Source organism: Rissa tridactyla, chromosome 19 (genome assembly GCF_028500815.1).
Source record: "Rissa tridactyla isolate bRisTri1 chromosome 19, bRisTri1.patW.cur.20221130, whole genome shotgun sequence".
NCBI classification, from domain to species: Eukaryota; Metazoa; Chordata; class Aves; order Charadriiformes; family Laridae; genus Rissa; species Rissa tridactyla.
Window position 1 is genome coordinate 5932112 of NC_071484.1, and position 27284 is coordinate 5959395.

The following is a 27284-nucleotide window of genomic DNA, read 5'->3' on the forward strand; positions in this document are numbered from 1 at the left end:
AATGAGGTGATGAAACCAGGGGAGCAGCAGAATGTGGTGGCATGAAGAAGGCAGTGAAGTCTCCGAGAGACGAGCAGCGGGGCGGTGCCATGCCATGCCGTGCGGGAATGCCCCTGCGCTTGTGTCCCTCAGGCTCAAGCAATCCCACGTATTTAACCGTTCTTCCCACTGACTGGTTTTTACAAGACTGTTTTTAATAAGACCTGAGGGATGCCCTGGGTCCAGTTTCCTGCAATTGCATACAATTACATCTTGGTCATTGGCATAACTGGCATCAGCTTGATTGTCTGAATTTGTACGTGTGGACTGAAGAGCTGCAGTATCTTCAGGGGCTCTGTGTCACCCTGGAGAAATGAAAAATACTTAGGTTTTTGGGGTGGTGTGGTTTTTGTTTTGTTTTTTTAGATTAAGAAATATCTGCCATTTTCTTTTATCCATCTGCTTCTACTGCAGTGAATGTGATGCTTTTTCTCTGGGACTGGCCTTTAGCATCTTGTAGAGTAGGCAGTTGATGGATTTCAAAGGGCTTTGAAAACAAGGGTACTCCAGCTTCCTACCAGGCAAAATAAATAGCTGCAGGTAACTTGGGAGCAGGATTTTTCTCTCAGAAATAGCACTGCTTTAAAGCAAAAATCGTGATGGAAAGTTTTCAGCGCTACAGCACAGATGACTTATTGTAGCATGTGTGTGTGCAGCTGTGAAGACAAGGTGGCAGAGTGGTGGTTGTGGGAACCGAATGTGCCTGTGTACGCTCGCAGAATAAGGTTGGGGTGTTTTTCTGGTGGTGTTTTTTTTTTTTTTTTTCTTACAGCTGTCTCAGAATTATACAGTGAAACTGGTCAACACTTAGCAGAGGAGAGATGCAAACCAGCTCTGCAAACCCACTTGAGATTCTTCTTAGTCTGATGCAGAGAACTTTAGTTGGTTTCTAGTAGTTAAACCCTTCTGTCTCTGGCAACTTCTCGCTAATAAAGATTAAGCAGTCAAAGCAACTCTGCTGATCTTTGATTTTTTTTTTTTTTTTTTTTTTTTAATGCTGACTACAACACAGCTTACACTCCTACAGTTTTGTGGCATTTGCAGGGCAAAGATGGGCAGAGAATTGCAATCAGCAATAGAGAGGAGTTTGTACAGCAAATACCCAGTTGCTCCTGAGGCACAAGAAGCCGTGTCTGCATCCCATTCCAGAGAGTTCATCTCCCACCCCCTTACGACGTGCCTGGCCGCTGCCGCTTCCCTGTTGCGGATTGCTTCCCCTGGAGACTCTTACACGCTTTACCCCCCTTCACCTCCCTTTCTTTCCAATCAAAATTCCTATCCTTCTAGAAAGCTGTGGTGGTTTAACACCAAGATGAGGTGAACATTTCCCCAACTTGAGTGTCCGTGCTTAGCTTACAGCCAGCATCGCAGCCTGCCTAGGAAGGTTATGCAGTAAGGCTTCCAGCTCCTAAGGAGTTTGAGATTAATCCACTGCTACCCAGCATTTCCCCTGCGCTGACTCTGCTGCCTCTTCCAACGCAAGCTGCTGTTATTTGTTCCCCGATAGCTGTGTATAAATCCTGGCCTTGAGATAACTACGTTATCTCAGAGTCACTCCTTCTTTTGTAATTAGGAGCACCCAGTGGAAGTTCTAGATTGCTTCTAAAGTTACTGCAGAACAGCTGCTCGTAGCCCCAGGACTTGACATAATTCAATGGTTCTGTTTTTCTGAGACAAGTCTATTCCCACAGCATCTCTGAATACGCGTTTTTTGGAATGCCACTTAGACAGCAAATGAAGGTAACGCAGCCGCCTCAGCACAGCATTTGTGTGGGCTGTTACGTTAAAGGGGGCTGCGAGGCGGGTCGGGACGGTAGGATGTGTGTCTTGCTTTGTGGGGCCCGACAGACAAAATGTGCTTGTTCACAAGAGCTCCCTTTTCCTTAGGCTGTGGTGACTTCAGCACTGGGGTAATAAAACCAAAGTGGGGTTATTTTTAGCAGACTAAATATAAAGTGCAAGTGTTTATGGTGATGAGAATAGGGTTTTTGATTCTATGAAGAAACATACGGTGCTTCAGAAACACTGCCTGGTGCTGTTTTGAAATGGGATTAAATTGGAAGCTGCGCTGCAATCATAGACTTTCATATAACAGCAATTCTCTGAAAGCAGGAACACTTTTTTTTTTTTAAACATTTTTTGCCCTTTCTGTAGCTGCTTCTCTTCTATTTTAACACTTGAATTTTATTTGAAAAGATGTTAGCAGCAAATTCGACTGCCAGTTCTTAAGCCTAGTTAACAGCTCTCAGTAACAGCACTTAGTCCAACCAAACCTCTTTCTTCCTGCTCTAGGGAAAAAGGTCTTTATTTCTAATGATGGCTAATTATTCCCTGGCGTATTCTGTGCTTGCTTACAGGACGAATAACCCCGTTGATTACTTAGGGTTATTACCCAGAAGGTAGCACAAGAAGTAACTGTAGGATTTAAAACTGTTTCCCTCCGTGGGTCTTCAGCGGGGCAGCTATTCTGTGATGGCGCAGGCGGTCTCACTGACTTCTTCAAATACTTCACTGCCAGACACTCAGATGGAATCTTGAGCTCTTCTGTTCTGTGTTGGTGCTTTTCTGCTTTGCAGCTCTCCCAGAAACCTTCCTTAGCGTGCTTTTGTGTTTCCTGCCGCACGGGCTGTGCTTGGGCAACAGTGACAGGACCTCCAGTCGCTCAGAATGCAGCGTGAGCCCCTGCCTGAGGCTCTCTGTCAGCAGTCTGACCCCTCAGAAAAATCCGAACCGCTTGCTGCCCTCTGGCTGATGGCAAGACTCAGTTCTGATGTCTGACACATGCAGACAGGTTACTAGGATGAGGTATTCTTTTAAATAAGTGTTTATTGCAGCTAAAAATAAATTCATCTTTGACACCTATGACTTTGTTGCTGCGTATCAGAACGAAAAGTTACAGCCTTGAAATCAGAAATCATTTACTTATGGCACTTCAGAATACTCTCTTGAGAAGAAAGCCATCTCCAGGAAAGATATGAAATCAGGAATTATTTAAAAAAAAAACCGAAAACAACCAAACCCAACGAACTGTCTTACCTTAATCATCTTTGTTGTCTTAAGCATCTTACTCTGTAAGCTGTGGAGCTGCTTCCAAGACATCTAGGTTCTGAAACAAAACAAAAATAAAACAAGAATGTAAATGTGTTCCAGTTTTGACAATACCGGCAAAATTTTCTTTTCCCTTTAGAAAAAGGTATGGGGGATTGCTAACGTGTCTGCAGCCAAGCTGAGACTGGAAATGTGGCATGCCATGGGAAAACGAGTGGGAGGGAAGGTTTTCCTCTCCTGCTGCCTTGTCCCTCCCTGGTACTGAACTAGAAGAAATGGTGGGTGTGTTGCACGGATCCCCCAGCAGCAGTCCTGGGGTGCTGTGTAGGTTTGAGACAAGTTGCCTTATCTGAGCGCTCCCCTAGACGTGGGGGGATGCTCGGGGCTGGCAGGTTTGGTAGAGGCACGGTGGTGGCTGGGAGGAGCTGCAGGGATTACGCCTTTCCCTGCAGGCAAGGCTGGACCGAAGTGGTGTTCAGGGCAGTGGAATGGGGTAGAAGTTTTAAGCAATACGAATAGCTCTTGCTTATCAGGTGAGTTTTATAGCCTCGCTTATAGCTGGGGAGACACATCCCCAGCTCTGTATTTGCTTTGGTTTTGCGTTGAGCTGGGTGATTGGGAGTTTTCTGTCAGAACTGGACGCTGTTCCTGAGTGCCTTTTTTTTTTTTTTTTTAATTTTATTTTTAAATTCAGACTAGGTAGCCATGTCAGCCAAAGCCATCTCTGAGCAGACGGGGAAGGAGCTCTTGTATAAGTATATCTGTACATCCTCTGCCATCCAGAACCGTTTCAAGTATGCCCGAGTCACCCCAGACACGGACTGGGCACGACTCACCCAGGACCACCCTTGGCTTCTGAGTGAGGTAAGGAGCCCCCACTCGCCTTCCTGAGCCGGGGGAGAGCTCAGCCCACCCCAGCTGCTCCCCGTGGGCACGGCACGTCGTGCTGTGGCAGGTTGCAAGCAGAACTGTGCTCCGGATCTTTCCTGAAGGACCGGTCGCTGCTGCTGCTCTGCAACATTCATTTGCAACACTGATGAAGAAACAAGCCTTGCTTCAAGGCTGCTGTATCACCTTCTGGGGGGGCTGATTATAAAATTCCTTTAGGGACTGTGAAATCCGTGAGCAGAGAGATCTGCAAACGCAAAGCTTCTAATAACCACGCAGAAGGTAAAGGAGGCTAATTCAGGCAAAGCAAAGACTCTCTTGAGATGCCAGTCCCTGCTCTCAAACCCTTTCCATGAAATCAGGGAGTGCTTTCTCCACGGTAGCTTTTACGTTCAGTTAGCATACTGCGTGGGTTTCCTGCTTCCACACAAAATGTCAGGGAAAACTTCATTTTTCCTTTTTTTTCTGGGCAAGATCTTTTCTATCTCTTTGTTTCATAGCCATGCACTTTCTGTAGAGAAAACACATCCAGAGCTCTTTTTATTAATTGTCCAAGCTGCTCCTTTCCAGTGGTTAATTATATGAAGTCACTGGTTGGTAGAACACGAATGTTTCGCAGTCCTTTACTGACGGACTGATGGAAGCCCTACACTAAGTAATTGGATGTTCCATACTCAAGAGCATGAGTGAACAGCTGGAAGATATCAGCAGTGCTTCTAAAAAGACTTGCAGAAAGCCAGAAGGGAGCCAGAATGCTATCTGTCCTTTCAGGCAGAGTTCTGTAGTGCTAGAAACGGCCACAGCATCCAGCAGAAAGCCCACAATCAGCATGATTCGATTTTTTTTTTTTTTTTTATTATTTACAGAAAGTGAGCACATGTACCCCATCCTAACAGCTGCTTTGAAAGTTATCGAAATTTATCAAAAAAAGCCAACATAAACTGTCACCTCGGTCTCTGATGTATACTCATGTCTGAGCAGAAATAAGGCAGCTCTTGTCAAAGTACAGAGTAAAAATAAAACTGCAGGCATGCTGTACCAGGAGATTAAAGAAATTCTGCAAGGACACTTGCTGTACAGAATACATTTAAGTTTTTGTTTCGCTGGTTGCAGAGAATCCCTCGACCAAAATCACTTTCTGATTCTTCTTTCTTTGAATCTCTCTTGCATGATGTTGTAGCGTTTAGTGGTGAAACCGGATCAGCTGATAAAGAGACGAGGGAAGCTGGGACTGGTTGGAATTAACCTCACTCTGGATCAGGTGAAGGCTTGGCTGAAACAGCGTCTGGGCCAAGAAACCACGGTGAGTGCCACCTGAGCAGCAAAAACATGAGACTTTGTTTGCTTTTTTCCGCTTACTTGCATGCTAGGAGCTGGGGTGCAGGTATTTCTCTTGCTTATGGTGGTTTAAAAGGCATGTTGTGCCAATGCCAAAGCAAGAGAGAAGTTGTCCCATATGCAGATGAAGCACTGCTAAATGACACACCTTGGTACGGAGCAGAGCTCGGTGCTCCCTGGTACCGTCGGCTGTCCCAGCCTGCTGAGCAGGGGCTGTGTGGTGGGAGCTCAGCAGGAATTAACGCCATTTTCAAAATCCCTTCCACTTGGGAGTCAGCAGTTGATAGCTCAAATGCTGTGTCGAGTTGGCGTAGCTGCTTCACTTTAATACCCAAGGCAGATTTAAGCAGACAAGTATAAAAGCTGTCATAAAATTGTCCTCTTATTGTAGCCAGCCAGTGTGTTTTGGCTGATGTCTGAGTGTTACTTCAAGTCCTTATTTTAACTCAGTGCTGGCTTGTAATATTTATTCTCTTGGGAATGACGCCGCAATGCTAATGATAAAGAAATGCCTGTCATCCCAGCTGCTGTGTTTCAGGAGCTGATAGAGTTCTGCTGTCTCAAGGAACCTGATGCCCTGGCCCTGCTGTGATTGCTTTGCGGCTGGCTCCAGCGCCGAGCCGTGCAGCCGAGCCAGCGAGGTTTGCCCGAAGGCCGTTATGAAACAGGCAGCTGCTTCTTGTGTGCCTGCCCAGCAGGAACGAGGGGTGTTGAAATCGCTTCTTTAGCACAATACAACAACAACATGTAAAGGAAGGACTGTGCCAAGGACTTGCGGACCGACAACGTTTGCTCCTGAAGCAGTGTCCTCAGGAGCAGGGGTTATCTCGCATGGCCCTGTGGGACTGTCCCCTCCAAAACTTGGTTTTGGAGAGCAGGAAAGTGCCTACGCATGTTCCTGGGACCTTGCTATGGCTGCCTGTCCCTGTAGGAAGAGGCTAAAGGGTTCTCTTCCTCTTCCATGCTCACTGACAGCACTTCCAGGGTGAGTGCTCCTGCCTCTCCCTGTCTAGCACAGAACTCCCCTCGCTTCTGATTTTTTTCAAAGCTCCAAGAAGCAGCTCGAGCCGTCACATTTCACGCTGCACTAAGCAGTGCTCTGTGAAGGTGCCGTCTCTGGGATGGGAGATGAAGAGCGGCCATTCCGGTGCAATTCTGATAGCCATCTGTCCTGTTCGGAAAGGGGAAGGTGACGTGACTGCTGTAACCTGTGAAGTTCAAATACCCTGGAGTGGTGCAGCAGCGTGTCCAGCAGCGACAGTGCTCAATGCTGTGCTGGAGAGGGAGGAGTGTGGTTCCCCAGGAAAACACGGTGGAGCGGTGCTTGGGAAGAAGTGATTTTAGAGCAGTGCTGATTAATTCTCGAAGCTTGCTTTATGCTGGCATAAATGTGGATATTGGACAAGCGTTTATTGGTGTTTGTCTTGTTTTCTGCCTACAGATTGCTAATGCCAAGGGAATCCTAAAGAATTTTCTGATTGAACCCTTCGTCCCTCACAAACAGGTATAGTATACCAACTAATGCATTAAAAAGTGCTTTTAAGTCTCTTTTGACTTGCATGCAGCTTAGATGGATTGATATAGTGGAGAAACCAGAAGTTTGAGAGTGTGCTGTTAAGCTGACGGTGTCGATGCGTGTGGTCAGAGCTGCGTGCAGGCACAGCATTAGCCCACGCGAAGAGTTGTTGATAATCACGTTGGCTGCTGTTACTCTGCTGGGAGGAGGTTACAGATCACCTGAGAGGGACTGAGTTGGTCGGGAAAAGGCAGCTCACTGCTCCTTCAGTCTGGTACTCCCGAGTGTGGATAACAAACTGTTGATGTGAGATACCTCAGTTTGTGCTGGTGAAATATTCGTCCTCTGCCATGGTTTGTGGGAAGGGTATAATTGCCTTATGATACAGCTGCTTCTGGTACATGCAAGAAGGGGAAGGGACCCTTGTTTACACTTCAGTTGTGTAAGATGGGAGCGGTTTTCTCCAGAAATGGAAAGCTGTACAGCCTGGGGGTGGCTGGGCCCCTCCAGTGCTGCCGCCCCTTGAAAGCTTAGCGGTGTGCTCAGGTGCCCCTTCCTTAGCACTGACACAAGACCATCCTCCTCAAGGTCTTCTCTGGATGCGACTTGCTAATGCTTGTGCTTGGGTCTGGTGCAGGATGAAGAGTTCTATGTGTGCATATACGCTGCCCGGGAGGGAGACTACGTGCTCTTCCACCACGAAGGGGGTGTGGATGTGGGAGATGTTGATGCCAAAGCTCAGAAGTTGCTTGTGGCTGTGGATGAAAAGCTCAGTGAATCGGATGTAAAGAAACATCTCCTAAAGCATGCACCAGCAAATAAAAAAGAGTAAGTACAGATGCCCAGTCCCGGGCATGGCCAGCCATGCAGAAGCTCCTCTCCTTTATTTCAGTGCAACATCCCTTTGTTCTGTTTCACCCTCAAGCTTGCTCTCCTGACCTTCTTCCTGCCCTTAAGAACATGCCATGCATCCTAAATCCAAGTTCTTTGACCTTATTCGAGCCTCTTGTAAAACTCAAAATAAGTGTTCATAGTGCTTTGAGCCTTCACTTGACAGGAGCACTTCTCAGTCTACTGAAGTCTTGACCTCTGAGATGTTGGAGATGTGTATTGAATTTTAAGCCTTCGTGCCAGCATAGAAGAGTTTGTTTTATTTAGTAGAAATGGTGATGTGAATCTGCTTGCTAGCTCAGAAATGCTGTCTCCCTTACTCTGGCCTAGTCTAAGAAAGTATTCTCTTGCTATTCCTGTGCTTACTGCAAGCTTATCTGTAGATCTCAAAGCTTCTTCTGCATCTCCTTTAATTAGATGCCTATAGCTAGTTATCTTAATATGAGTCATGATTTTTCCAAACATAACGTAATCACTGATGGCATTGTTCAGCACTGAAAGGCTGAAGAAGCCTGTCACTAATACAGTTTAGTGCAGTCTCTTCCCCATCCCGGCTAACAGAGCTTGGTTCTGACAAAGATGCGTATCTGACAGGGAGAGACAGCGATGCATTTCTGTCTCTCGGGGAGATTAAACAGACTGAACATCTACATGACAGTTGTGAGCAACTGTGTTCTCGGCAGAGTTTGGTGGAATGTAATTAAGATGAGTCATCAAGGTCTTCCTTTCCTTGAGTCATCTCCTAGGCTTCTTCCAGAGAAGATGAATGAGAGTGAAAGAAATTGATACAGAGTAGATCTGCAGATTGCCACGAATATAAATGAAGCAGAGCAGGCTGTGCTTTATATTTGGCTGCTTTAATGAACTTGTGTTAATTTTTTTTACAGCATCTTGGCTAGCTTCATCTGTGGCCTGTTCAACTTTTATGAAGATCTATATTTCACATACCTCGAGATCAATCCAATAGGTAACAGATAATTTAGGGAGCAGAACTTTCTGTTCTACCATATTAAAATGTGTACTTTATCCTTCTCTGTTTTACGTAGTTTGCGACAATACTAGGTGGCATATGCAAAAGAAGTACAAAAGTGACTATGGTGTGTCCTGCAGCTATTACTTGAATGAATCAAAAGGGAGGACTGGTGTTCTCTGTTATCTAATTTCCTGTTGGGGTGTTAAATCAGAACTGCAGAATATAAAAATTGCTCTGTTGGATCAGAACAAAACAGCACCTGAGCCAGGGCCTGGGCCATGACCATGGTCACTAGTTAATTCTTAAGGGAACTTGCTGGGTTTGGTAAATAAAAATGAGTGACTAGTGCGGAGGGGGGGGAACAAAGGTGACCTAACTTTTGTAATGATCTCTGTATGGTAGCAAATTTTAGGAGTAAATCTGTAACACATATGTTTGTACAGAGCTAATTATGATATTATTTTTTTTTCTCTCAAATGCAGTGGTGCATAATGATGGTGTCTACATCCTTGATTTGGCCGCGAAGATTGATGCAACTGCTGACTACATCTGCAAAGTGAAATGGGGGGATGTGGAGTTCCCCCCGCCCTTTGGCAGGGAAGCTTACCCAGAGGCAAGTAACAGCCCACTCTGCCCCGAATCCCTCTGCTGTGGACTACAAGATGAATTCCTCAGTGCTTGTATGTCCTTGAGGCTTTCCCCTCTCATGGGTTTTGTTGCTGTGTTTCAAGTACCTTGGCATTGCCATCCATGGGAAGAGCTTGTGCAAACCTGCGTACAGGTTGCCGTAGTACTAGGACTTCTAATTGCGCTCTGAACTACTACAATTGCTTTCCATCTTTACTGGGATGTCGTTTCAGTTCTTTTCTTTAATTACAATTGACTTTTTTTAAATGGAGGCTTATATTTAACTCCATTCAGCTGTGTGCCAAAGCTCTGTACTTGTACGCTCTTCCTTAGATGGTTCTTGCCTGCATTGCTCCCCTTTCGGATCATTATTTTTTGTTGGAGCGCTGGTTATTGACAGCCTCGTGGCAGCTGATGCTCCCTCGGTGTTTCAGTTACAGTTTCTGAGAGTAGAGTAGCAGTTGTGTGCGAGATCTGCGTGTGTGTATGAATCCAGAGAAAATAATTACCATCTCTCAAACTTCAAAGTAAAAAGTTACGATGTTCATACACCTGTTCTCCTGAAAAGAGGAGGCCTGCAGGCAAACTTTTTGTTTTAAAGTTAGAAATGCCTGTTTCCTCTCAGAATTCCCTGGGTTTGTACTGCTGGTTGCATAAACACTGCTTCATACAACAGCTTCAAAAGCTCTTGAAGTGGAGCGCTCTCCTCAGTTTTCTGTTACTTATTTCAGGTGATTCTTCTGCCGTCTCCAAAAGGATTTATGTCCTGACTTTTTCATTTTAATAATTATAATTATGCTTCAGTTGGGGAAGGGTTTTGTAACGTGGCCAGGAAATCCATTTAGCTATTTCTCCACGTGTAGCTTGCTGGATGCCAACACTTAACTCAATTTGCTCTTAAAAGGATTAGTTCAGTTTTTGTCTCTCTGAATCATCCCTCTGCAAGTCACTGTGAAGGTTATTATGGCAGTGTCTTTGCTGAGAATGTTAATGAACCCCCAGTGAAGTGCTTCTCGACAGGCAAGCACACTGCGATACAGGAACACCATGGTGAGCAAAATTACAGCGCACTCAGTGATTACGTTCTTGGCTGCAGCACAGCCAGGGAGTGTGTAGCCATGGGTGTGTTGATTTTTAAATTTCCTCCGGTCTCAGTCCACAGACAAGGTCTGAATGAGACTTTTCAGTTCAGAGGCATTTGATTCTGTGACTGTTGTTTGTGGAACCATGAAACCTGGGAGCTCACAGGGCTGGCTGAGCAGTAGAGGAAAAGGGAAAGCCAGTGTGGTACAGCTTAGTGAAACGCAACCAACAGTCAGCTGCATTTCCAAAGCTTTTCATGTGCAAATAGGAAAAATCTGCTTCTGGATCTGCACTCTACAAATGAAGTAACATCAAATTTATTTACAGCAATCACTTGTGACTGGGACAAAAAAGAGACAAGCCAGCAGACCTTAGAAAGACAATGTATTCTTTGGAGGCTATGATTTATTTTTTTTTTTTTCCAAGCAAGAACCAAAATTTGAGCGTATGCTCAGGTTGGTCCCCTTTGAATTTGTTACAGAGAGCATGGCACAAGCTGTCTATATCCAGTCCCATTTCAGTGCTCTGCCTTGGAGAACACGTAACACAGATCAGTCCTGGCCCCTGAGAGATGAAGCTGGGTCTGCGTCTCTTGCAAAAATGGTGTTTGTAGTTCTGCTCTCCCCTCAGTTGCAGTTGAGAGGAGATGTGGGAGCTCTGCGTGTCCAAATGGGCTCAGCACTATGAACCCCCTGGTTTGGAAAAGGCGGCTGCTGAAGGAAGTTTAACTCGTGCTGTCTGTCTGCAGGAAGCCTACATTGCTGATCTGGACGCAAAGAGCGGAGCCAGCTTGAAACTTACTATTCTCAATCCCAAAGGCAGGATCTGGACCATGGTGGCTGGTGGTGGTGCCTCTGTGGTCTACAGGTAACGGGAGCAGTGTTGCCAGAGAGGGGGGTGGATTTACAGTGCCGGAAAAAAATAATTGATGCCACCTCTGGAAAGGAGACTCCCCTAAAGCAATTTTTCTCATGCCATGACTGCTTGGGACCTCTTCAGAAGGTTTCTTACCGAGATGTGGAACGTAGTGTCCCTTAGAGATAATTTAATTCTGGGAGGTTGAGATGTGTTTCCTTTTTGACTTGGAAATGAACAAGCCGGCTGAAAGCTGTTTGCAGTAACATTGTTGCTGTGGTAGTCACTGAGTTCCCATCATATCTCGGAAGGATAACAAGATTCACTGTGGCTGGCAGCAAGAGGAGAGCAGCTTTGTTTTCAGCAGACAGCATGACCTCTCTGTAAAAGTCCCACTGTCACAGGAATTCGGAGTGCTTTATTACGACCTTTATAGTGACTCCAAAATTACAACTAATCTCTTAAATAACTTTTTTTTCTTTTACAGCGACACCATTTGTGACCTGGGTGGTGTGAATGAGCTGGCTAACTATGGGGAATACTCAGGAGCCCCAAGTGAGCAGCAGACCTACGACTATGCTAAGACTATCCTGTCCCTCATGACACGAGAGAAGCACCCTGAAGGTAAGGGAGTCGCTGCAATTTCAGAGCTGCTCAGCTGTGAAGCTGCACGTGGGGAAAAAAACCTGAACAAATCTGGGCTGTTACTATGCTTAGACCTCCCTGGCAGAGCTTCTAACGTACTGCTGCCTTCCAAGTGAAACAGTGATGGATTTCTGTCAGCTCTGGCTTCAGAGCCGGGAGCAAATGTGGTTCAAGAGATTCTTATCAGAAAAATTCTTGCTTGATACAAAGCTCTTACCTTCCAGGCTCTGCTGACCACAACTTTCTGCAAACTACCGGCTAGTATGAACTGCAGTGCTGTTTCACTTTATGTCCTAAACCGCTTCACGATCTTACAGTACACTGTGTTCTTAAAACAGTTTTACTTATGCATGTTTCTTCCCTCAGGTAAAATCCTGATCATTGGAGGCAGCATTGCTAACTTCACCAATGTAGCGGCCACTTTTAAAGTAAGTGACTGTTCTGAAGTATCAGCAAATGCTCACAGTTGTCACCCCCAAGCCGTTCTCCCCAGCTCAGTGTTGTGCTGAGCCTGACAGTGCATCTCCTCCAGGAGTTCCTGAGATGATGGGGCTGCCCAGCTCACCTCTCCTATATGTTTGTTTAGGGCATTGTGAGAGCGATTAAGGATTACCAAGGCCCCCTGAAGGAGCATGAGGTGAGGATCTTTGTGCGAAGAGGAGGCCCGAACTACCAGGAAGGATTACGTGTCATGGGAGAAGTTGGTAAGGACCAACCATTATCCTTAAGTTTTGTTCTCACATCCTGTTTCTCCCACCTGCTTTCTGCTGAGCCTTTCAAGGTTAAATGCTTCACTCTGGCAGAGGCTCAGCTTGTTCCTTTTTTCCCCCCAAGGCTGACTGTTCTTGTATGCACACACAGGGAAGACCACTGGGATCCCCATCCACGTCTTTGGCACGGAGACTCACATGACTGCGATTGTGGGGATGGCGCTTGGCCATCGGCCGATCCCCAACCAGCCGCCTGCTGCAGCCCACACCGCCAACTTCCTCCTCAATGCCAGCGGCAGCCCTTCGGTGAGTCCCTTCCCCTCCTTCCTGTGAACGGCACCGCTTGCGAGGAGCCTCCTGAAGGCAGCTTCCTCTGGCTGCACCAGTCGGAAACTGATCTTGGCCACCATCGTACTTCTGCAAAAAATGTTTAGTTTAGGAAAACTAAAGTGACTCTGCCTGCATAGTTGATCAGGAGGGGGCCTCCCAACGCCCACCTCACTTGTGCATAAAATGTGACCCCTCAAAACCCACAATTTGACTCTTGCATCTACTGAGAACTTGGTCGTTTAGGAGTTTTCCCCTCACTTGACTGACATGGTCCTGTGCCAAAATTTTGGTCATCTTTGCAGACTAGCATAGCCAAAGTGGCCATCTCCTCCTATATGCTCCAGGCCTCACCTGGCACGCTGACCCTTACTGGTTTGGCTTCTGATTCTTTCAGACTCCAGCACCAAGCAGAACAGCTTCCTTCTCAGAGTCCAGACCAGATGATATTGCTCCAGCCAAGAAGGCAAAACCAACAGCCCCTCTTGGTAAGTCCAGCATTGGAAATGATTGCTAGCAGTTCTCTTCTGCTCCAGAAGACAGAACGTGGACTGGACTAATGCTTTTTTCTGGATATAAAGGGAAGCAATTTTGTGGTACCTGTCTGTCTTTGTTCTGAAAATCAGTTAGGCCCTTTTAGAACGTTGTCACTTGTGCTGTTGGCTCATACACAAGGTGAGTCAGAGTTGCCTTATCTGGGATGTTCCTTTGAAGGGAACAGCGCAGCTCAAGCACTCCAGCTTTCCCACGTCCCCGTATGCAAGGCCAGCAGACAGCAGGTTAGGGTATCTGTGCTGTGGCTGCTGAACTGAAGCCTGTTTTCCAGTTGAGTGCCCCGGGGGTGTTCCCATGGGATGCTGCTGGAATGGTCTAGGTGTTCAGAAGGTCCTTCTTGGTATATGCTGCAGCTTCCTGGTGAACACTCTACAGTCAGTTACTTCAGCAGGAGTTGTCACCTCACACATTTCGGGTCAGGTTACTGTGCAGTGTGTTGTGTGGTTTTGTTGGGGATTTTTGGTCTTGTTTTTGTTTTTGGGCTGTTTTTTTACTGAAGTCTGTAGGAAGCTTCTTTAGCATGGTGATACACAAGAGCTTTGGCAGCCTTTTGATCGTATTTGTTGGAAGCCTTACTGGGTAAGAACATGTTGTTTGGGGATAAAACAACAGCAGAATTGGGCAGGGACAGAATGTAACAATGTCCTGGTCGTCTTCCCGTGAATGTGAGGAGCTACAGGCCTCGTTTACAACAGTATGACATGATGACAGCAAGATTCAGATCTGATTCCGGTGAAACTCATCACAAACCCCACTACTGCTCTCTTAATCATTGCGCACAGGATTCTGCATGAGCAGTGCTTCAAAAAGACATTGAGAATGTACACCACGGAGCTCGCAGGGCAAGGAACTGCCACCTGAACCTGAAATGTGTTTGTGCTGGGATAAGCATAAAGTTTCTACATGGCAAAATGCAAAACCTGACATCCAAATATTTGAAGAGGAAGTACAATGGAGAGTGCTCCAGTCCACTTGGTTTTTTTTAACAAAAGCAAAACCCGAAAGCCTGTGTGCTGTGGGGAGGCGGGGAGCAGCAGCACCCCCCCTGCTGTTGGGATGACAGCAGCCAACTGTCAGATTGTTGCATGAGTGATTCTCTCTTTAACAGATTCAATCCCAGCTTCAAGACCTGGTTCAGGTAGGACACGTGTGACCAGCTGAATGTGCCTGGCCTTGCTGGCAGCTGACTTTTTTAGTTCTTGGTTTTGTTGCTGTTTTTTCTCTCCAAAAGTTTGCAGTGTTGTCTGGTCCTTCCTTCCTGCCCAGCATATTTAGCTATCACCATATGAACTTTTCATCTGTTTTTTTTTCAAGTGCAGATCACATACTCCTTTGCACAAAAGCTTACTATTTCTGGGGGACAGGGTTTTGTCTTTAATTTTTCTTCCCTTTCCCCCCCCACAATCATGATGGAGAAAAACAGACCTAGGCATATTGTGAAAAGCTCTGTTCTCTTTGCTTTCAAAAAGAAGGAATCACTAACCATGCCTAATAGGCAGCGTTTTGTTTCAAAGGGGAACAAAATAGTGCAGGTGCTGTGCTTATGAGCCTTGAAGGGCACAGAAAAGTCACCAAATGAACTAAATGTCCTTGTTGCCTTATCAGTTCAGCAAACCATTAAAGCTTGTGCTCAGTGAAGTTATAGGGACTTTAAAGACTCTCTTGAGCTCTGTGCTGGATGAGAATAAACTGCTGAATCGGGGTCAAAGTAGAGTTTCAAGCCATCTCTTGTATTGTAAGACAAGGGGACGGCAGAAGGGGAACTCTCAGATTCTTCCTTGTGTGGTCTCAGACCAATAGCATCACTTTTCTGGGCCTGCATTTTCCTGTTTCTGTGAGTACTAATACGACCTCCTTGCAGGCACCCGCAAGATAAACAGAATTTTTCAGGGTAGGCAGTTTCCTAATAACAAGTCACGTGGCAGTGCATCTGAACTGTGAACATGGAGGGTTGGAGAACAGTGACTGATTCCTTGTTAAAGCCAGAAGAACAGTATCCTGTTTAATCCCTAATGCTGTTTACCTTTGATTCAAAGCCAAAAAGAAATTAGTGGTAGACTCAGTTGGCATCAGCAGTTGGATCAGCTCTGAGTTCTTGAGAGTTTTAAAGTGAACTTTGCCTGGAGTCAAAGGGAGGAACTCAACGTTTTGCTGTGACAAGTGGTGTTAATATACTTTAAGCAAACAGTCCATCCTCACTAGCTGAACTGTTGCCTTTCCTGTGACTCTGTTCCCCGAAGCCAAGTTTTAGGCCATATATAAATTCTTGGAGCCATCGGGTTTGTGTTGGATTCTGGTCATCAAAAAAACTTGAAAACAAAAGCTGAGTATGTAGAGCTACTTTGCTTTCTTTGTCCCCTCCATTTCCTGCTTTTCTTTTTATTTTCTATTGTCCCACTGTGGTGCCCTGACAAACATAGGAGGCAAACCTCCCGTGGTTCTCCCAGGCTGTAGGCCATATGCAAATAAAAAAGTAGAATTCAAAGTTCCCTTCCTCTTCAGCTTTGCAGAATAAAACTATCTGGGAGGAACACGAACGGCCAATGTGAGAAGAGGAAGAGACAAGTTTTCATGTACCTCTCCTCTCCTACACCAGCTCCCCCTGGGGATTAAGCACTTGCCCATTTTGTGAAACCCAAAACCTGGCTATTGTGTTCGGAATCCTGGGAAGGGGGATGCTGCTTCATCTACAGTCTATTCCTTAATTTGGACAGTGTGGCTACTACATCCTGCAGTTCACCTGTTGGGTTCGGTTTGGAGGGAGGGGAATATGCTCATCTGGGAGACTTTGAGGAGACATTTGGCAAAGTTGCAGCTTTTGTCTTGCACGGATGTGAGTTTTGAATGTGTTTTGGTTTTTCCCCCCCCGCCCTCTCTCTGAGCAGGTAAAGCTACAACTCTGTTCAGCCGTCACACCAAAGCTATCATTTGGGGCATGCAGACACGGGCTGTGCAAGGAATGCTGGACTTTGATTATATTTGCTCCCGGGACGAACCTTCAGTAGCTGCCATGGTTTATCCATTCACGTAAGTAGCCTGTGTGACTGCATTATTTTTCTGAGTGCTTCTTCTGTTAGCTTCCTCCTCTTCCAGTCTCTGCTGCTCTGTAGTGTAGCTCTGCCCTAGTCTACACCTCTGCTTTAACACCTCCTCCTGTGCTCTCTTCCACCATCAGGTTGGCTTTGCAGACGGCTTCCTGTTCCCCTCAACCACTGATTTCAGGCCGCTCTGCTCAACAGCTTAATGTTAGCCACGTACTTCAAGTACATGGGGCAGTGTGGCTGGAGAGCTGCCTGGCAGAAAAGGACCTGGAGGTTCTAATTGACAAGCGGCTGAACATGAGCCAGCAGTGTGCCCAGGTGGCCAAGAGGGCCAATGGCATCCTGGCTCGTATTAGAAATGGTGTGACCAGCAGAAATAGGGAGGTGATTGTCCCCCTGTGCTCAGCACTGGTGAGGCCACACCTTGAGCATTGTGTCCAGTTCTGGGCACCTCAACACGAGAGAGTTATCGAGGTGCTGGAGCGAGTGCAGAGGAGGGCAACAAAGCTGGTGAAGGGCCTAGAGAATAAATCTTACGAGGAGCGACTGAAGGAGCTGGGACTGTTTAGTTTGAGGAAGAGGGGGCTGAGGGGAGACGTCATCACTCTCTACAACTATTTGAAAGGACATTGTAGAGAGGTTGGTGCTGGTCTCTTCTCACAGGTAATTAGCGATAGAACAAGAGGGAATGGGTTCAAGCTGCAGCAGGGTAGGTTTAGGCCGGACATTAGGAAAAAATTCTTCACGGAAAGAGTGGTCAGACACTGGAATAGGCTGCCCAGGGAGGTGGTGGAGTCCCCATCCCTGGATGTGTTTAAGACTCGTTTAGATGTGGTGTTAAGGGATATGGTGTAGGGGAGAACTTTGTAGAGTGGGGTTGATGGTTGGACTCGATGATCCCAAGGGTCTTTTCCAATCTAAATGATTCTATGATTCAAGTCCCACTTCATGACCTTTCAAAGGGTGTCCAAATTCTGTTCCTTCACTTGGCAAGTAAGGAAGGTATAACTAGTTGGGCTCTCCTTAACAGCTCGCTGGCTTAGCAGAGGCAGTATGGCTATGTAAGCGTTCTTCCACTCATCTGCGTGCTGCATGCTTGTTTGAGACATCTTGATTTGTGCTTGCAGCAGCTGGAATTTTCATCTCCAAATATTAGCCAGAATCAGAGCAGCTCTGCTAATAGACTAAAACAGTCCGTCTGTCATGTAGCCAAACAAAACTTAAAAAAAAAAAAAAAATCCTCTTCGTCTTGTTCATAGCCTTTCCCTATAGTTGCAGTTGTTTCTTGGCAGGCAGAAGTGTGCAGATCCTTCAGTGGGATAGAGAGTTCTCTTGTGGCATTTGCCCTCTCTTACCTTATCCCCACACCAGAGGGGGTTGGGAGGGGCTATTGGGCACTTCAAACAGCCCTTGGGAGGAACCTCCAGAGCAAGCTGTGCATAAGCGGTTCTGTTATCGTACCTCATGGATGTGTGTGGGGGTCTCCCTGTCACATGGGGCAAGTAGTGAGAAGGAAAGAGTGGCTGTTGGGGCTGCCGCTGAGACAGTGAGATGGGAGCCCATACAAAGGGAGGAGCCGTGTTTCATTTCTGTGGTATTTACAGACATCCCGGATAGCTGATGTCTAATCAGCCTCTGTCCTGCAGAGAATTTTGCCTCTTGACAATTAAGTACCTCATGCTGTTAGTCTGCAGCTCTGATGATAATTGCAGCGCTGTAATACCTTCTCAGCAAGTGCAAACCTCAGGGCACTAAAACCGAGTGCAGGCATAGTCACATCTATAGATGAGTGGCAGCCCCTTGCAGGGTCTCAGGTTTTTAATGAAGAAAAAGCAAGAGGGATTAAAAGTTTAAGGCTACCTATAGTATCTGATTCTGCTTGACCTTTTGGAGGAAGCCAGGCTGGCAAAACCTGGAATGTTCTGTTACAAATGTACCAGTATGGGAACAGAGCTAGTATCTCCAGACTCTTAAATGACTGAACAGTACAGACTTCAGTGACGTTCCAGTTGGAGTGTCTACCGTATATAAAAGACAACACCTACAGTGAAACTTTCCCAGGTGCATCTCCCTCAGCGGGTGCGGGGCAGGGTGGGGAGGGTCTCACTGTAGCAGGATTGGAAACTTGACTGGCCCTCACATTGCTGTCCTGACTGTTCATCACAGATACTGGTTTCCTGTTCCCCCAGTCCGGTATTTGTTCCAGCCCAGTAACGCAGCTTTGCATGCATCTCATTCATTACTCTTTCTGTGCCTCATTCTGTCTTCCAGCTTGGAGTAGAATTGAGGCTCTGGTAACTTCACTGTGGGAGAGCTTATTCATCTTGCTGGATGCCTCTGTCCCCATTAGCCCGTCTCCTTCCATATGCTGCTCTGTTCTATACTCTGAAGAACCTTCTGCTGTTAGTATGGGCCCTCCCCATGTACGCTCACTTGCTAGTGAGTCTCACAGTCAGTCTTGGTGTCTGAGAACTGGGGTTTGTAAACTCCTCTATCTGCATGCACTGTATCCCTTTGTCTTTCCAGTAGCCTTAAGAGTCAGGGCTCTTTCGTCTTCTCCTCCGTAGTGGTGACCACAGGCAGAAGTTCTATTGGGGCCACAAAGAAATCCTGATCCCAGTCTACAAGAACATGGCAGATGCCATGAGGAAGCACCCAGAGGTGGATGTTCTCATCAACTTTGCATCTCTGCGCTCTGCTTATGACAGCACTGTTGAAACCATGAATTACCCACAGGTGAGTGAGGGATCTAGAAGAAGCCCAAGAAAAGATGCAAGATCTTGTCAGTAGGGTACCAGTGTCTCTTAAACCATGATGGCATTAGCAAATTGGCGTCGTCTTCTAATTTAGCAGATAAATGCCTCAGTTCTAACTCGTTACAGACTCTAAAGAGGATACTGGAATTACATAGCGAATTCTAATGCCGGACTTGCAATTTTTGTAAGAGGGGCTCAGCACCTCTGTGTTAGGAGTAACTACTTTTGGGTTGGTTAAAATACGGTGCTGCTCTAATGTGCAAGGGCGAGAAAAAAATAATTCTCTGAACAGTGCATTGAGACTGCTGTGAAGATCACAGTAGACTGGATCCATGTGCTGGGCCGTCCTGCATGAGGGCACAGCACAACCTCCTGGAGGCCTGACCATGCAGATCATGCCTCTGAGCAGCTGTTTCCCTTCCCTGCCCTGCAGCATTTGTTAGGGGGGCAACATTGGGGGGTACTAATGGTTTGCTTTATCTTCATGCAGATCCGCACCATTGCCATTATTGCTGAGGGCATTCCAGAAGCCCTGACACGCAAACTGATCAAGACAGCTGATAAAAAAGGAGTTACTATCATTGGGCCTGCAACTGTAAGAACTGGTGACCTTTTTCTCCTCTTGTCCATATGTCTTAATCTTCAGATTGGCTTTCTCTGAAGGATAAAGTATATCCTACAATCCATTTTGTCTTTAGTCATATAAAGTGCATGTTAGTGTCTCACTTCTAAGGTCACATCACTGTCTTCCGTTGTTTGTATAAATACTGACAAGACTGCCTTACTGAAATGTTCCTAAGTTTCATGTACATTTAAAAGGGCTTTACATCTTTCTCTGATTTTCTTGTAGGTTGGTGGGATCAAACCAGGTTGCTTTAAAATAGGCAACACAGGAGGGATGCTGGATAATATCTTAGCATCAAAACTGTACCGTCCCGGCAGTGTGGCTTATGTTTCACGGTCTGGAGGAATGTCCAATGAGCTCAACAACATCATTTCCCGAACCACCGATGGGGTCTATGAAGGGGTGGCCATTGGAGGAGACAGGTAGGAGTCCACATCTTCAACAAAGACCATTTTTTTTTTTTTTAAGTCAGTCAACAGAAGAATTGTTAGTAATTTGGAGGAAGATGGGCAGGTTGGCTCTTAATTTTTATTCTTTAGAAAAGTTTATGAAACTAACTCAACTTTTACTATTTTCCCCGTATTCTACCCAGATACCCTGGTTCAACTTTTATGGATCATGTCTTGCGCTATCAGGATACTCCAGGAGTGAAAATGATTGTAGTACTTGGAGAGGTGAGTGAGACCAGTTCACTCCTATCTGAGAAATACCCAAGTGTTTTGTTTTGGGAGTATCTGACCTGGCTGCAAGGATGCTAAATAACAGCTACAGATAAGTGTCAGCTATTCATACTTTTCTTCAATGTCTGAACTTTTATTTCATGCTGCTTTAATAAAAAAAAAACTGAGCGTGTTCCACAGACAAGCATAGTCTCCCCTACCTTAAAAAAAACAAAATCAAATAAGGAGTCTTTGTCCTGAGACTTCAGCTGTTACTCAATGAAAAAAGAGGGAGGAAAAAAACTCCAAGTGGTGCTTCCATGTGCATCTTGGAGCTGATTTCTACAAAAGTGAAAAGTTTTGAACAGCTCAGCTCTCTCTCTTTCTGCAGATTGGAGGCACGGAAGAGTATAAGATCTGCAGGGGTATTAAAGAAGGTCGTATCACCAAGCCAGTGGTGTGCTGGTGTATTGGTACTTGTGCCACCATGTTCTCTTCAGAGGTATGTGCAAAAATGGGGGCAAATGCATGAAATAAGTATATATCCAGGACGGGAAGATAAAAGCCAACTTCTCTCTCCATGCCTAAACCTTCCAGAATTGCCAGTAGCAACTTAATGTGCAGAAGTTAATAAATATAAATGGTAAAAGGTGGGTTTTTTTGCGCTTCTGTAGTCTGCCACTGGAGATTTCCAAGGGATTCTGTGTGCTTGTAAAGGGAGCCCAAAGATCCCAGGGAATGCAAGAGATTCCTGCTTCTGGAGTGGGAATGGGGAAGATGCATGTTAAGCAGCTCTGGAGAGTGGGGGAGTTTAGGGAGGCAGACATCAGTAGATGAACCTGGAGTGATTCCAGATCAGCAAATGCATATTGCAGTACTGTTAGCCCAGACAAGAAGGCAGATGTGCAGTCACTGGTATTCCTCTGTCACCAGTTTCCTAGTCAGTTCTCTATTCTGTTTCACTCTCTGCAGGTAAACAACTTTTATTCCTTACTGCTGTCTCTTCTCTCGTTTGTAGGTGCAGTTTGGCCATGCAGGAGCTTGTGCCAACCAGGCTTCTGAAACTGCTGTTGCAAAGAATCAAGCCTTGAAGGAAGCTGGTGTGTTTGTTCCCCGGAGTTTTGATGAGCTGGGAGAGGTCATTCAGTAAGTCACATTAACAGGGCACCCCTTCAGCGGGGGACAAAAAACTTAGGGCACTGATTCTAACCCAATAAAAGAATATATTGCTGCTTAAGGAAAGCAACTTCTATTCATTCTGGGGTTTTAAGGTCTAGAGTAAGACCACCTCACTTGTACCTCTTAAAAGGACTTAAGTTAATAAATGGATTCTCTCCCTAGGTCTGTCTACCAGGATCTTGTGGCCAAGAGAGTGATTGAACCAGCTGAGGAAGTGCCTCCTCCAACTGTGCCAATGGATTACTCCTGGGCAAGGGTGAGCTGTGCTGTTTTAACTGCTTTTTGGTTCCTTAGAAACCAGACAGGGTGTTTGCTGTGATCCTGGGTGCTTACAGTGATAATAGTGCTGCCTTGGGGTTTTATCTCACACTTATCTGTGTTATCTGTGAGCTTACTGTCCATGCTGGTTCTAGGCTGTGGAAGCCGCTCTGAGGGCAAGCTTAAGGCATTGTTGTTTGACCATTCTGCCTCCTCCTGCCCCTTGATTCTCATGTGGAATGTTTAAAATCCTATCTTTATGCTGCAATTTCAGGAGCTGGGTCTGATCCGCAAACCAGCTTCCTTTATGACAAGCATCTGTGATGAGAGAGGTCAGGAACTGATATATGCCGGGATGCCAATCACTGAGGTCTTCAAAGAAGAGATGGGAATTGGAGGGGTTCTGGGCCTGCTCTGGTTCCAAAGGAGGTGAGGCAGCTTTTTGTGAAAGCTCACAAATCCTTTGTCGTGGAGTTCTGCTTGTTTGTTAATAGACTTCTAAGCACAAAAGTAACTCCAGGATTCTTTTGTGAATATAGGATGTATTGGAAATGCCATCTCTGTGTCTGCTCCTCTGAGACCACATCACCATTTCAAGGCTTCATACAGTGTGTTTTAGTCTTGGGATGAAGTTTTCCACAAGTTTTGTGGTGTATTGAGGAAATTCTCTATTCTAGGCCTGTTTCACGCTCTCTGACTACTTGCTTATTGTAATTGTCCCCTTAGCTCTGGAGAGATTGGGGAGTTTACAAACATTGCTAACCAGCCTACAGGGAACCTTCTCAATGGTGAAAGTTTGCTGCCTTCATCTGATCGTGCTTCCATTAGAGGCACTTTGGCACTAGCTGCAGTCTCTGGCTCAGCAGAATGGGAGGAACAGAACCATAGCACAGCCTCAAGGGGACCCGCAGAGCTCACTGATCAGGCAGCTGTGTGTGTGTAAACTCAGCCTTTCAAACAGACCCTCAGCTCTGAGCTAAACAGCTCCTGTGGAAACTGAATACAAATCTGATCTCTGAGAAAGATACTACGATGCAGTGATGGATATTGTGACCCTACAGCTCCCTCTCTCTGTTCTACTTCTTTCAAGTATATGCCTAAAACAAAAGTCACTATCCAGTATAACACCAATTGTCTTGTCATTCAGCTTTCTTTACAGTAAATGACTTCCGTCTCTTCCTTGCTCAGGTTACCAAAGTACGCCTGCCAGTTCATCGAGATGTGTTTGATGGTAACAGCAGATCACGGGCCTGCTGTATCTGGAGCCCACAACACCATTGTCTGTGCAAGAGCTGGAAAAGATCTTGTCTCGAGTCTCACTTCAGGCCTTCTTACTATTGTAAGTACTGAATCTCCAGAAGATGTAGCTTTGCTACTCTTTACTCTGTCCAGGTTTTATTATTGTTAATTTAAGAGATTTAGATGGGCTGCAGAGCCGTGGACAGGTTGTGCCTGTTCACTCGCACTTTGAATTTTGGTTGAATTCAACTCTAACAGCTTGATGCTCTGGGTTTAAAACCTAGTCCGCTTTTCAAGTAAGCAAGACTATGCTGATGTCTCTCATTTGAGTCTAGAAATATTTTGTGGAGGCCAAACTGGTGTCAGTGTTGTCACTATATGGTTGCCTGGTCTCTTCCAAATACTGACAAGTAAAAAATATGAATAAAACAGACTTTAGATTGCATTTCCCCCCACACTGTCTCTAGTGGAGATGCGCTGGCTGCATATTGACACTTGAGTTATAAACAGATGCTGTATCTCAGGTGCCTGCCTGACTTTAATTTCATGAATACCACATTGATGGGCAGGGCAGATGGAGAAGATAATTTTGTGCTTGTTTTGTACCTTAACTGTGGAGTGCTTTGCTATAATTCCCTTTGTGTACTGCACCCAGGGTGACCGGTTTGGTGGAGCGCTGGATGCTGCAGCTAAAATGTTCAGCAAAGCCTTTGACAGTGGGATTATCCCTATGGAGTTTGTGAATAAGATGAAGAAAGAAGGGAAACTGATCATGGGCATTGGACACAGAGTCAAATCGGTAAGAAGGCTGTTACTACAAAGGGGAGGTTTGTTTGTGTTTTTAGAGGGGTGGGAGAGAGGGAAAAAAACACACAACAAAGGAAAGAAAATTAGCAACTTTCAGAGGCAGCTATTGACCAAATTCTCAGGACTTACAAATACTAAACCTAACAATAGTAAAGCTTATGGCAAGTACCTGTGCAAGAGGCAACATCAGTGACTGTAACGTGTTCTTAACTTGCAGATAAATAACCCAGACATGAGAGTTCAGATTCTCAAAGACTACGTGAAGCAGCATTTCCCTGCCACCCCACTGCTGGACTATGCACTTGAAGTAGAAAAAATTACAACTTCTAAGGTGAAATGCGCTAGTATTTATCTCCTCTTGAGCACTTTTTCTTCCTGGGGGACAAGTGACAGGGGGTTAATACTGTATTTTAATTGCAATGCTTCATGAATTTTTCCTGGGGGTTTGGTTTTTTTCTGTGGTAGACTTTGGGCCAAGTACAGCTTGGTAAGGCTGAAGACATTTGTTGGACACTAGAAACACGATGAACAAACCAAGATCAGTTATCTTTGTTGTCCACAATACATCTGGAACTGCTGCTAGCACACATGATGTGCTGTGGCAGATGATCTCTGTAGTTTGAACCAAATGCAGGGCCATTGTTTGGGGCTGTTTATCCATTATTCGCATTAAGCGTGGCTCTTGCTCACGTTGCCAAACAGCATTGTCTATCGCTAGGCTTGTGTGCCCACAATTACAGGCAACCCTCAAATTACCCTTAAGGATGGAAGTTGCCAGGTGAACATCATTTGCCACTGTTAAACATCTTTATTGGGGTGTGTTTTCATTTCCTGCAGAAACCAAATCTTATCCTGAATGTAGATGGCTTTATTGGAGTTGCCTTTGTAGACGTACTCAGGAATTGTGGCTCGTTCACACGGTAAGTAGGTAGTGGGCTCTTTCTCTAGGTCGTGGTCCTGTGAAAATGATGGGAGCCGTACTGCCAGCTCATGTGGGGACAGGACTTCAAAAGGATGTTGCAAAGGAAACATAGCCTGGACTTGGGGGAAGGAAGCTTTCATGTGAATTCAGTGTTGCTACGGGCACTAGAGCAGATTCATAGCCTTTCTAAGATTGGTTCCTTAAATAGATCGCTATGATGAACTATTTATTTCTCTTTCTCTTGCAGGGAAGAAGCAGATGAATATATTGATATAGGAGCTCTTAATGGCATCTTTGTGCTAGGCAGGAGTATGGGATTCATTGGTAAGTTTGCCATCTTTCTCCTCTTCCCTCCTGCTAGGGGATGCCCTGCCATCATGAACCTCTGGGGACTCATTCAAAAATTATAGTCGTTAAGAATACAGAAATCAAATCCGTTTCAAGGCAAAGTAAGACCAGAAGCAGAAACTTTGTAACACGAACCACTTTTATTTTAGGACACTACCTGGATCAGAAGAGATTGAAGCAAGGTCTGTACCGTCACCCGTGGGATGACATATCCTATGTTTTACCGGAGCACATGACTATGTGAGAACCTGTAGTGTTGCCTCAGAATGTTAAGTTCAAGGAGACAGAAGCCTGCACCGAGGACAGCCACAAATGGGACTTTGAAGTATAAAGGCCATTGGTACATAGACGTTGAGCTGCCTGGTCAAACTGTGCAAAGCAACTGTTTTATAAGAATAGAAACTTACTCTAATAAAAACCAAAACTTGTGATATTCCATATGTTACCTGCTGTATTTAATACTGTCTCTCACCTTTTTTTTTTTTTTTACCCTACTCATTTAATTTTGTTTCCAGAAAAGATTGTAAGGGTTTAGGGCGGGGAGTTTTGCTCATAGGCGCAGTGTTACTGAACTTGCAGAAAATCCACTAGTCGGTAACAAGCTGTAACTTTTCCTGATAGAGGGGAAAGTACTCATCATTCCCATAAGCCATGATTTGGGCTTTTTTATTGTTGGTTGTTTTTTCAATTTGTTTATGGTGTTCTCATCTTGAGTCTGATTGTATCCTGAATAGTGGGACCACTGCTTATGTATAACCAATGTTACTCAAATGCTGGTGTAGTAATTTAAAGTGTAAAGTTGTAACATACTGCTGTTAAAACTGTGAAACTACATGTATTCCAGTGTCTGTATTTATGCAAACAACTTCTCATTTACTATTAGATTGCTGGTATACGGAATGTCACTCATGTTACCCCAGATGCAAAAATAATCTCAGTAATAACTTCAGCGTCCTACTTGTCTGTGTATTGTAACCTAACTCAAATAAATGATACACTACTAATTTATTCTTTTTCTACTTCTGGCTTCTAAAAGTTGGTCCCAGACACTGTCTGGTGGACTGTGGCGCAAGGTGGGAAACGGTCATCTCACAAAATACCAAATCTCAGAGCAGTTATTCCTCTCATGGTGTGTGTTCTGGTGGATCTAAGGGGGACGACAAACAAACCACCAGACTTTCAGCCTGTGTCAAGGTGAAATTTAGCAAATTAGAGAATAAAAAGAAGGAAGGTAATTATCTAAAATTGATCCAGCATTACACAAGAGTTAGGGAACTGTATTGTGTTGTATAGTAAACATTGAAATAATCAACTACAGCTCACTTTGTTGTAGTTAACAAAGAAATAGTGTACCTTACTTGGAGTGAGTGAATTCCTCAGGTGAAGTCCCTTCCCTGCAGGCATGCCTGAGAGGGATGTTAAGGAGAAAAAGAATTAAAAGCATAGCTTAAGGCTCTGAATAAAACTGCACGTATGGCTGGTCTGTGGTACCTGTGCCGTTTGGCAAAGGGATCCCGTTCCCTCACAACTGACACATGCGGAACAAGCTCCCTCTGTGCTAAATCAGGATCACCGGCAGCGGCCCTGGCTGTCACACCGGTGTCACCAACCGGCCCAGGGCCACCCCAGAGCGGAGACGCCTCAGGGGCAGGTCAGGACTCAGGCACTGTGTGGGGCAGGCCCACAGCTCCCTCCTGACGGGTTTTCCACGCTCCGAGCAGGAACGGGCTCCCCGCGTCCCGCCTTTCGCCTGAGGCGGGGGGGGCTGGTGCCCCTGCCGCGCTGCTGGCCCAAACGCCCCCTCTGCTCGCTGGGGAAGCGAGAGGGACACTCACCTCGGTCACGTCGCTGCTTCCCGAGGGGACGGGGGGCCCCGGGCGCTGCGCTGGCCCCAACCGCCCCTCAGCGCCCCGCCCGCCATTTTACCGGCGGCGGCGGCGCCCCCTCCCCGCCAG

General features: G+C 45.8%; 1 protein-coding gene and 1 long non-coding RNA gene across 3 annotated transcripts in view; one reads left to right on the forward strand and one right to left on the reverse strand.

The window, feature by feature from the left end:
• The window catches only part of ACLY (ATP citrate lyase), a 29188-nt gene extending 2851 nt beyond the window's left edge, over positions 1 to 26337 (forward strand). Inside the window, exons 2-29 of one of the 2 annotated variants that reach the window (XM_054224234.1) lie at positions 3782 to 3951; positions 5156 to 5278; positions 6755 to 6817; positions 7467 to 7657; positions 8608 to 8687; positions 9176 to 9310; positions 11156 to 11270; positions 11746 to 11882; positions 12270 to 12331; positions 12490 to 12607; positions 12765 to 12919; positions 13338 to 13428; positions 14604 to 14633; positions 16381 to 16522; positions 19104 to 19272; positions 19783 to 19887; positions 20143 to 20339; positions 20510 to 20591; positions 20968 to 21078; positions 21595 to 21722; positions 21918 to 22011; positions 22288 to 22442; positions 23202 to 23352; positions 23908 to 24051; positions 24277 to 24390; positions 24897 to 24979; positions 25229 to 25305; positions 25479 to 26337. In XM_054224234.1, the coding sequence (XP_054080209.1) occupies positions 3793 to 3951; positions 5156 to 5278; positions 6755 to 6817; positions 7467 to 7657; positions 8608 to 8687; positions 9176 to 9310; positions 11156 to 11270; positions 11746 to 11882; positions 12270 to 12331; positions 12490 to 12607; positions 12765 to 12919; positions 13338 to 13428; positions 14604 to 14633; positions 16381 to 16522; positions 19104 to 19272; positions 19783 to 19887; positions 20143 to 20339; positions 20510 to 20591; positions 20968 to 21078; positions 21595 to 21722; positions 21918 to 22011; positions 22288 to 22442; positions 23202 to 23352; positions 23908 to 24051; positions 24277 to 24390; positions 24897 to 24979; positions 25229 to 25305; positions 25479 to 25573 (3306 nt within the window). In that variant the 5' untranslated portion in view covers positions 3782 to 3792 and the 3' untranslated portion in view covers positions 25574 to 26337. Of the gene's footprint in view, positions 1 to 3781; positions 3952 to 5155; positions 5279 to 6754; positions 6818 to 7466; positions 7658 to 8607; positions 8688 to 9175; positions 9311 to 11155; positions 11271 to 11745; positions 11883 to 12269; positions 12332 to 12489; positions 12608 to 12764; positions 12920 to 13337; positions 13429 to 14603; positions 14634 to 16380; positions 16523 to 19103; positions 19273 to 19782; positions 19888 to 20142; positions 20340 to 20509; positions 20592 to 20967; positions 21079 to 21594; positions 21723 to 21917; positions 22012 to 22287; positions 22443 to 23201; positions 23353 to 23907; positions 24052 to 24276; positions 24391 to 24896; positions 24980 to 25228; positions 25306 to 25478 lie in introns of those variants that run through there. The other variant, XM_054224235.1, reaches the window with a different exon arrangement.
• On the reverse strand, positions 1 to 27274 carry LOC128919174 (uncharacterized). Its single transcript, XR_008469852.1, has 4 exons — positions 27165 to 27274; positions 26683 to 26735; positions 3076 to 3145; positions 1 to 344 (listed from the first exon to the last, which is right to left on the reverse strand). It is a non-coding gene; the product is annotated as an uncharacterized LOC128919174 (long non-coding RNA).
• Between the last annotated feature and the right edge of the window lie 10 nt (positions 27275 to 27284).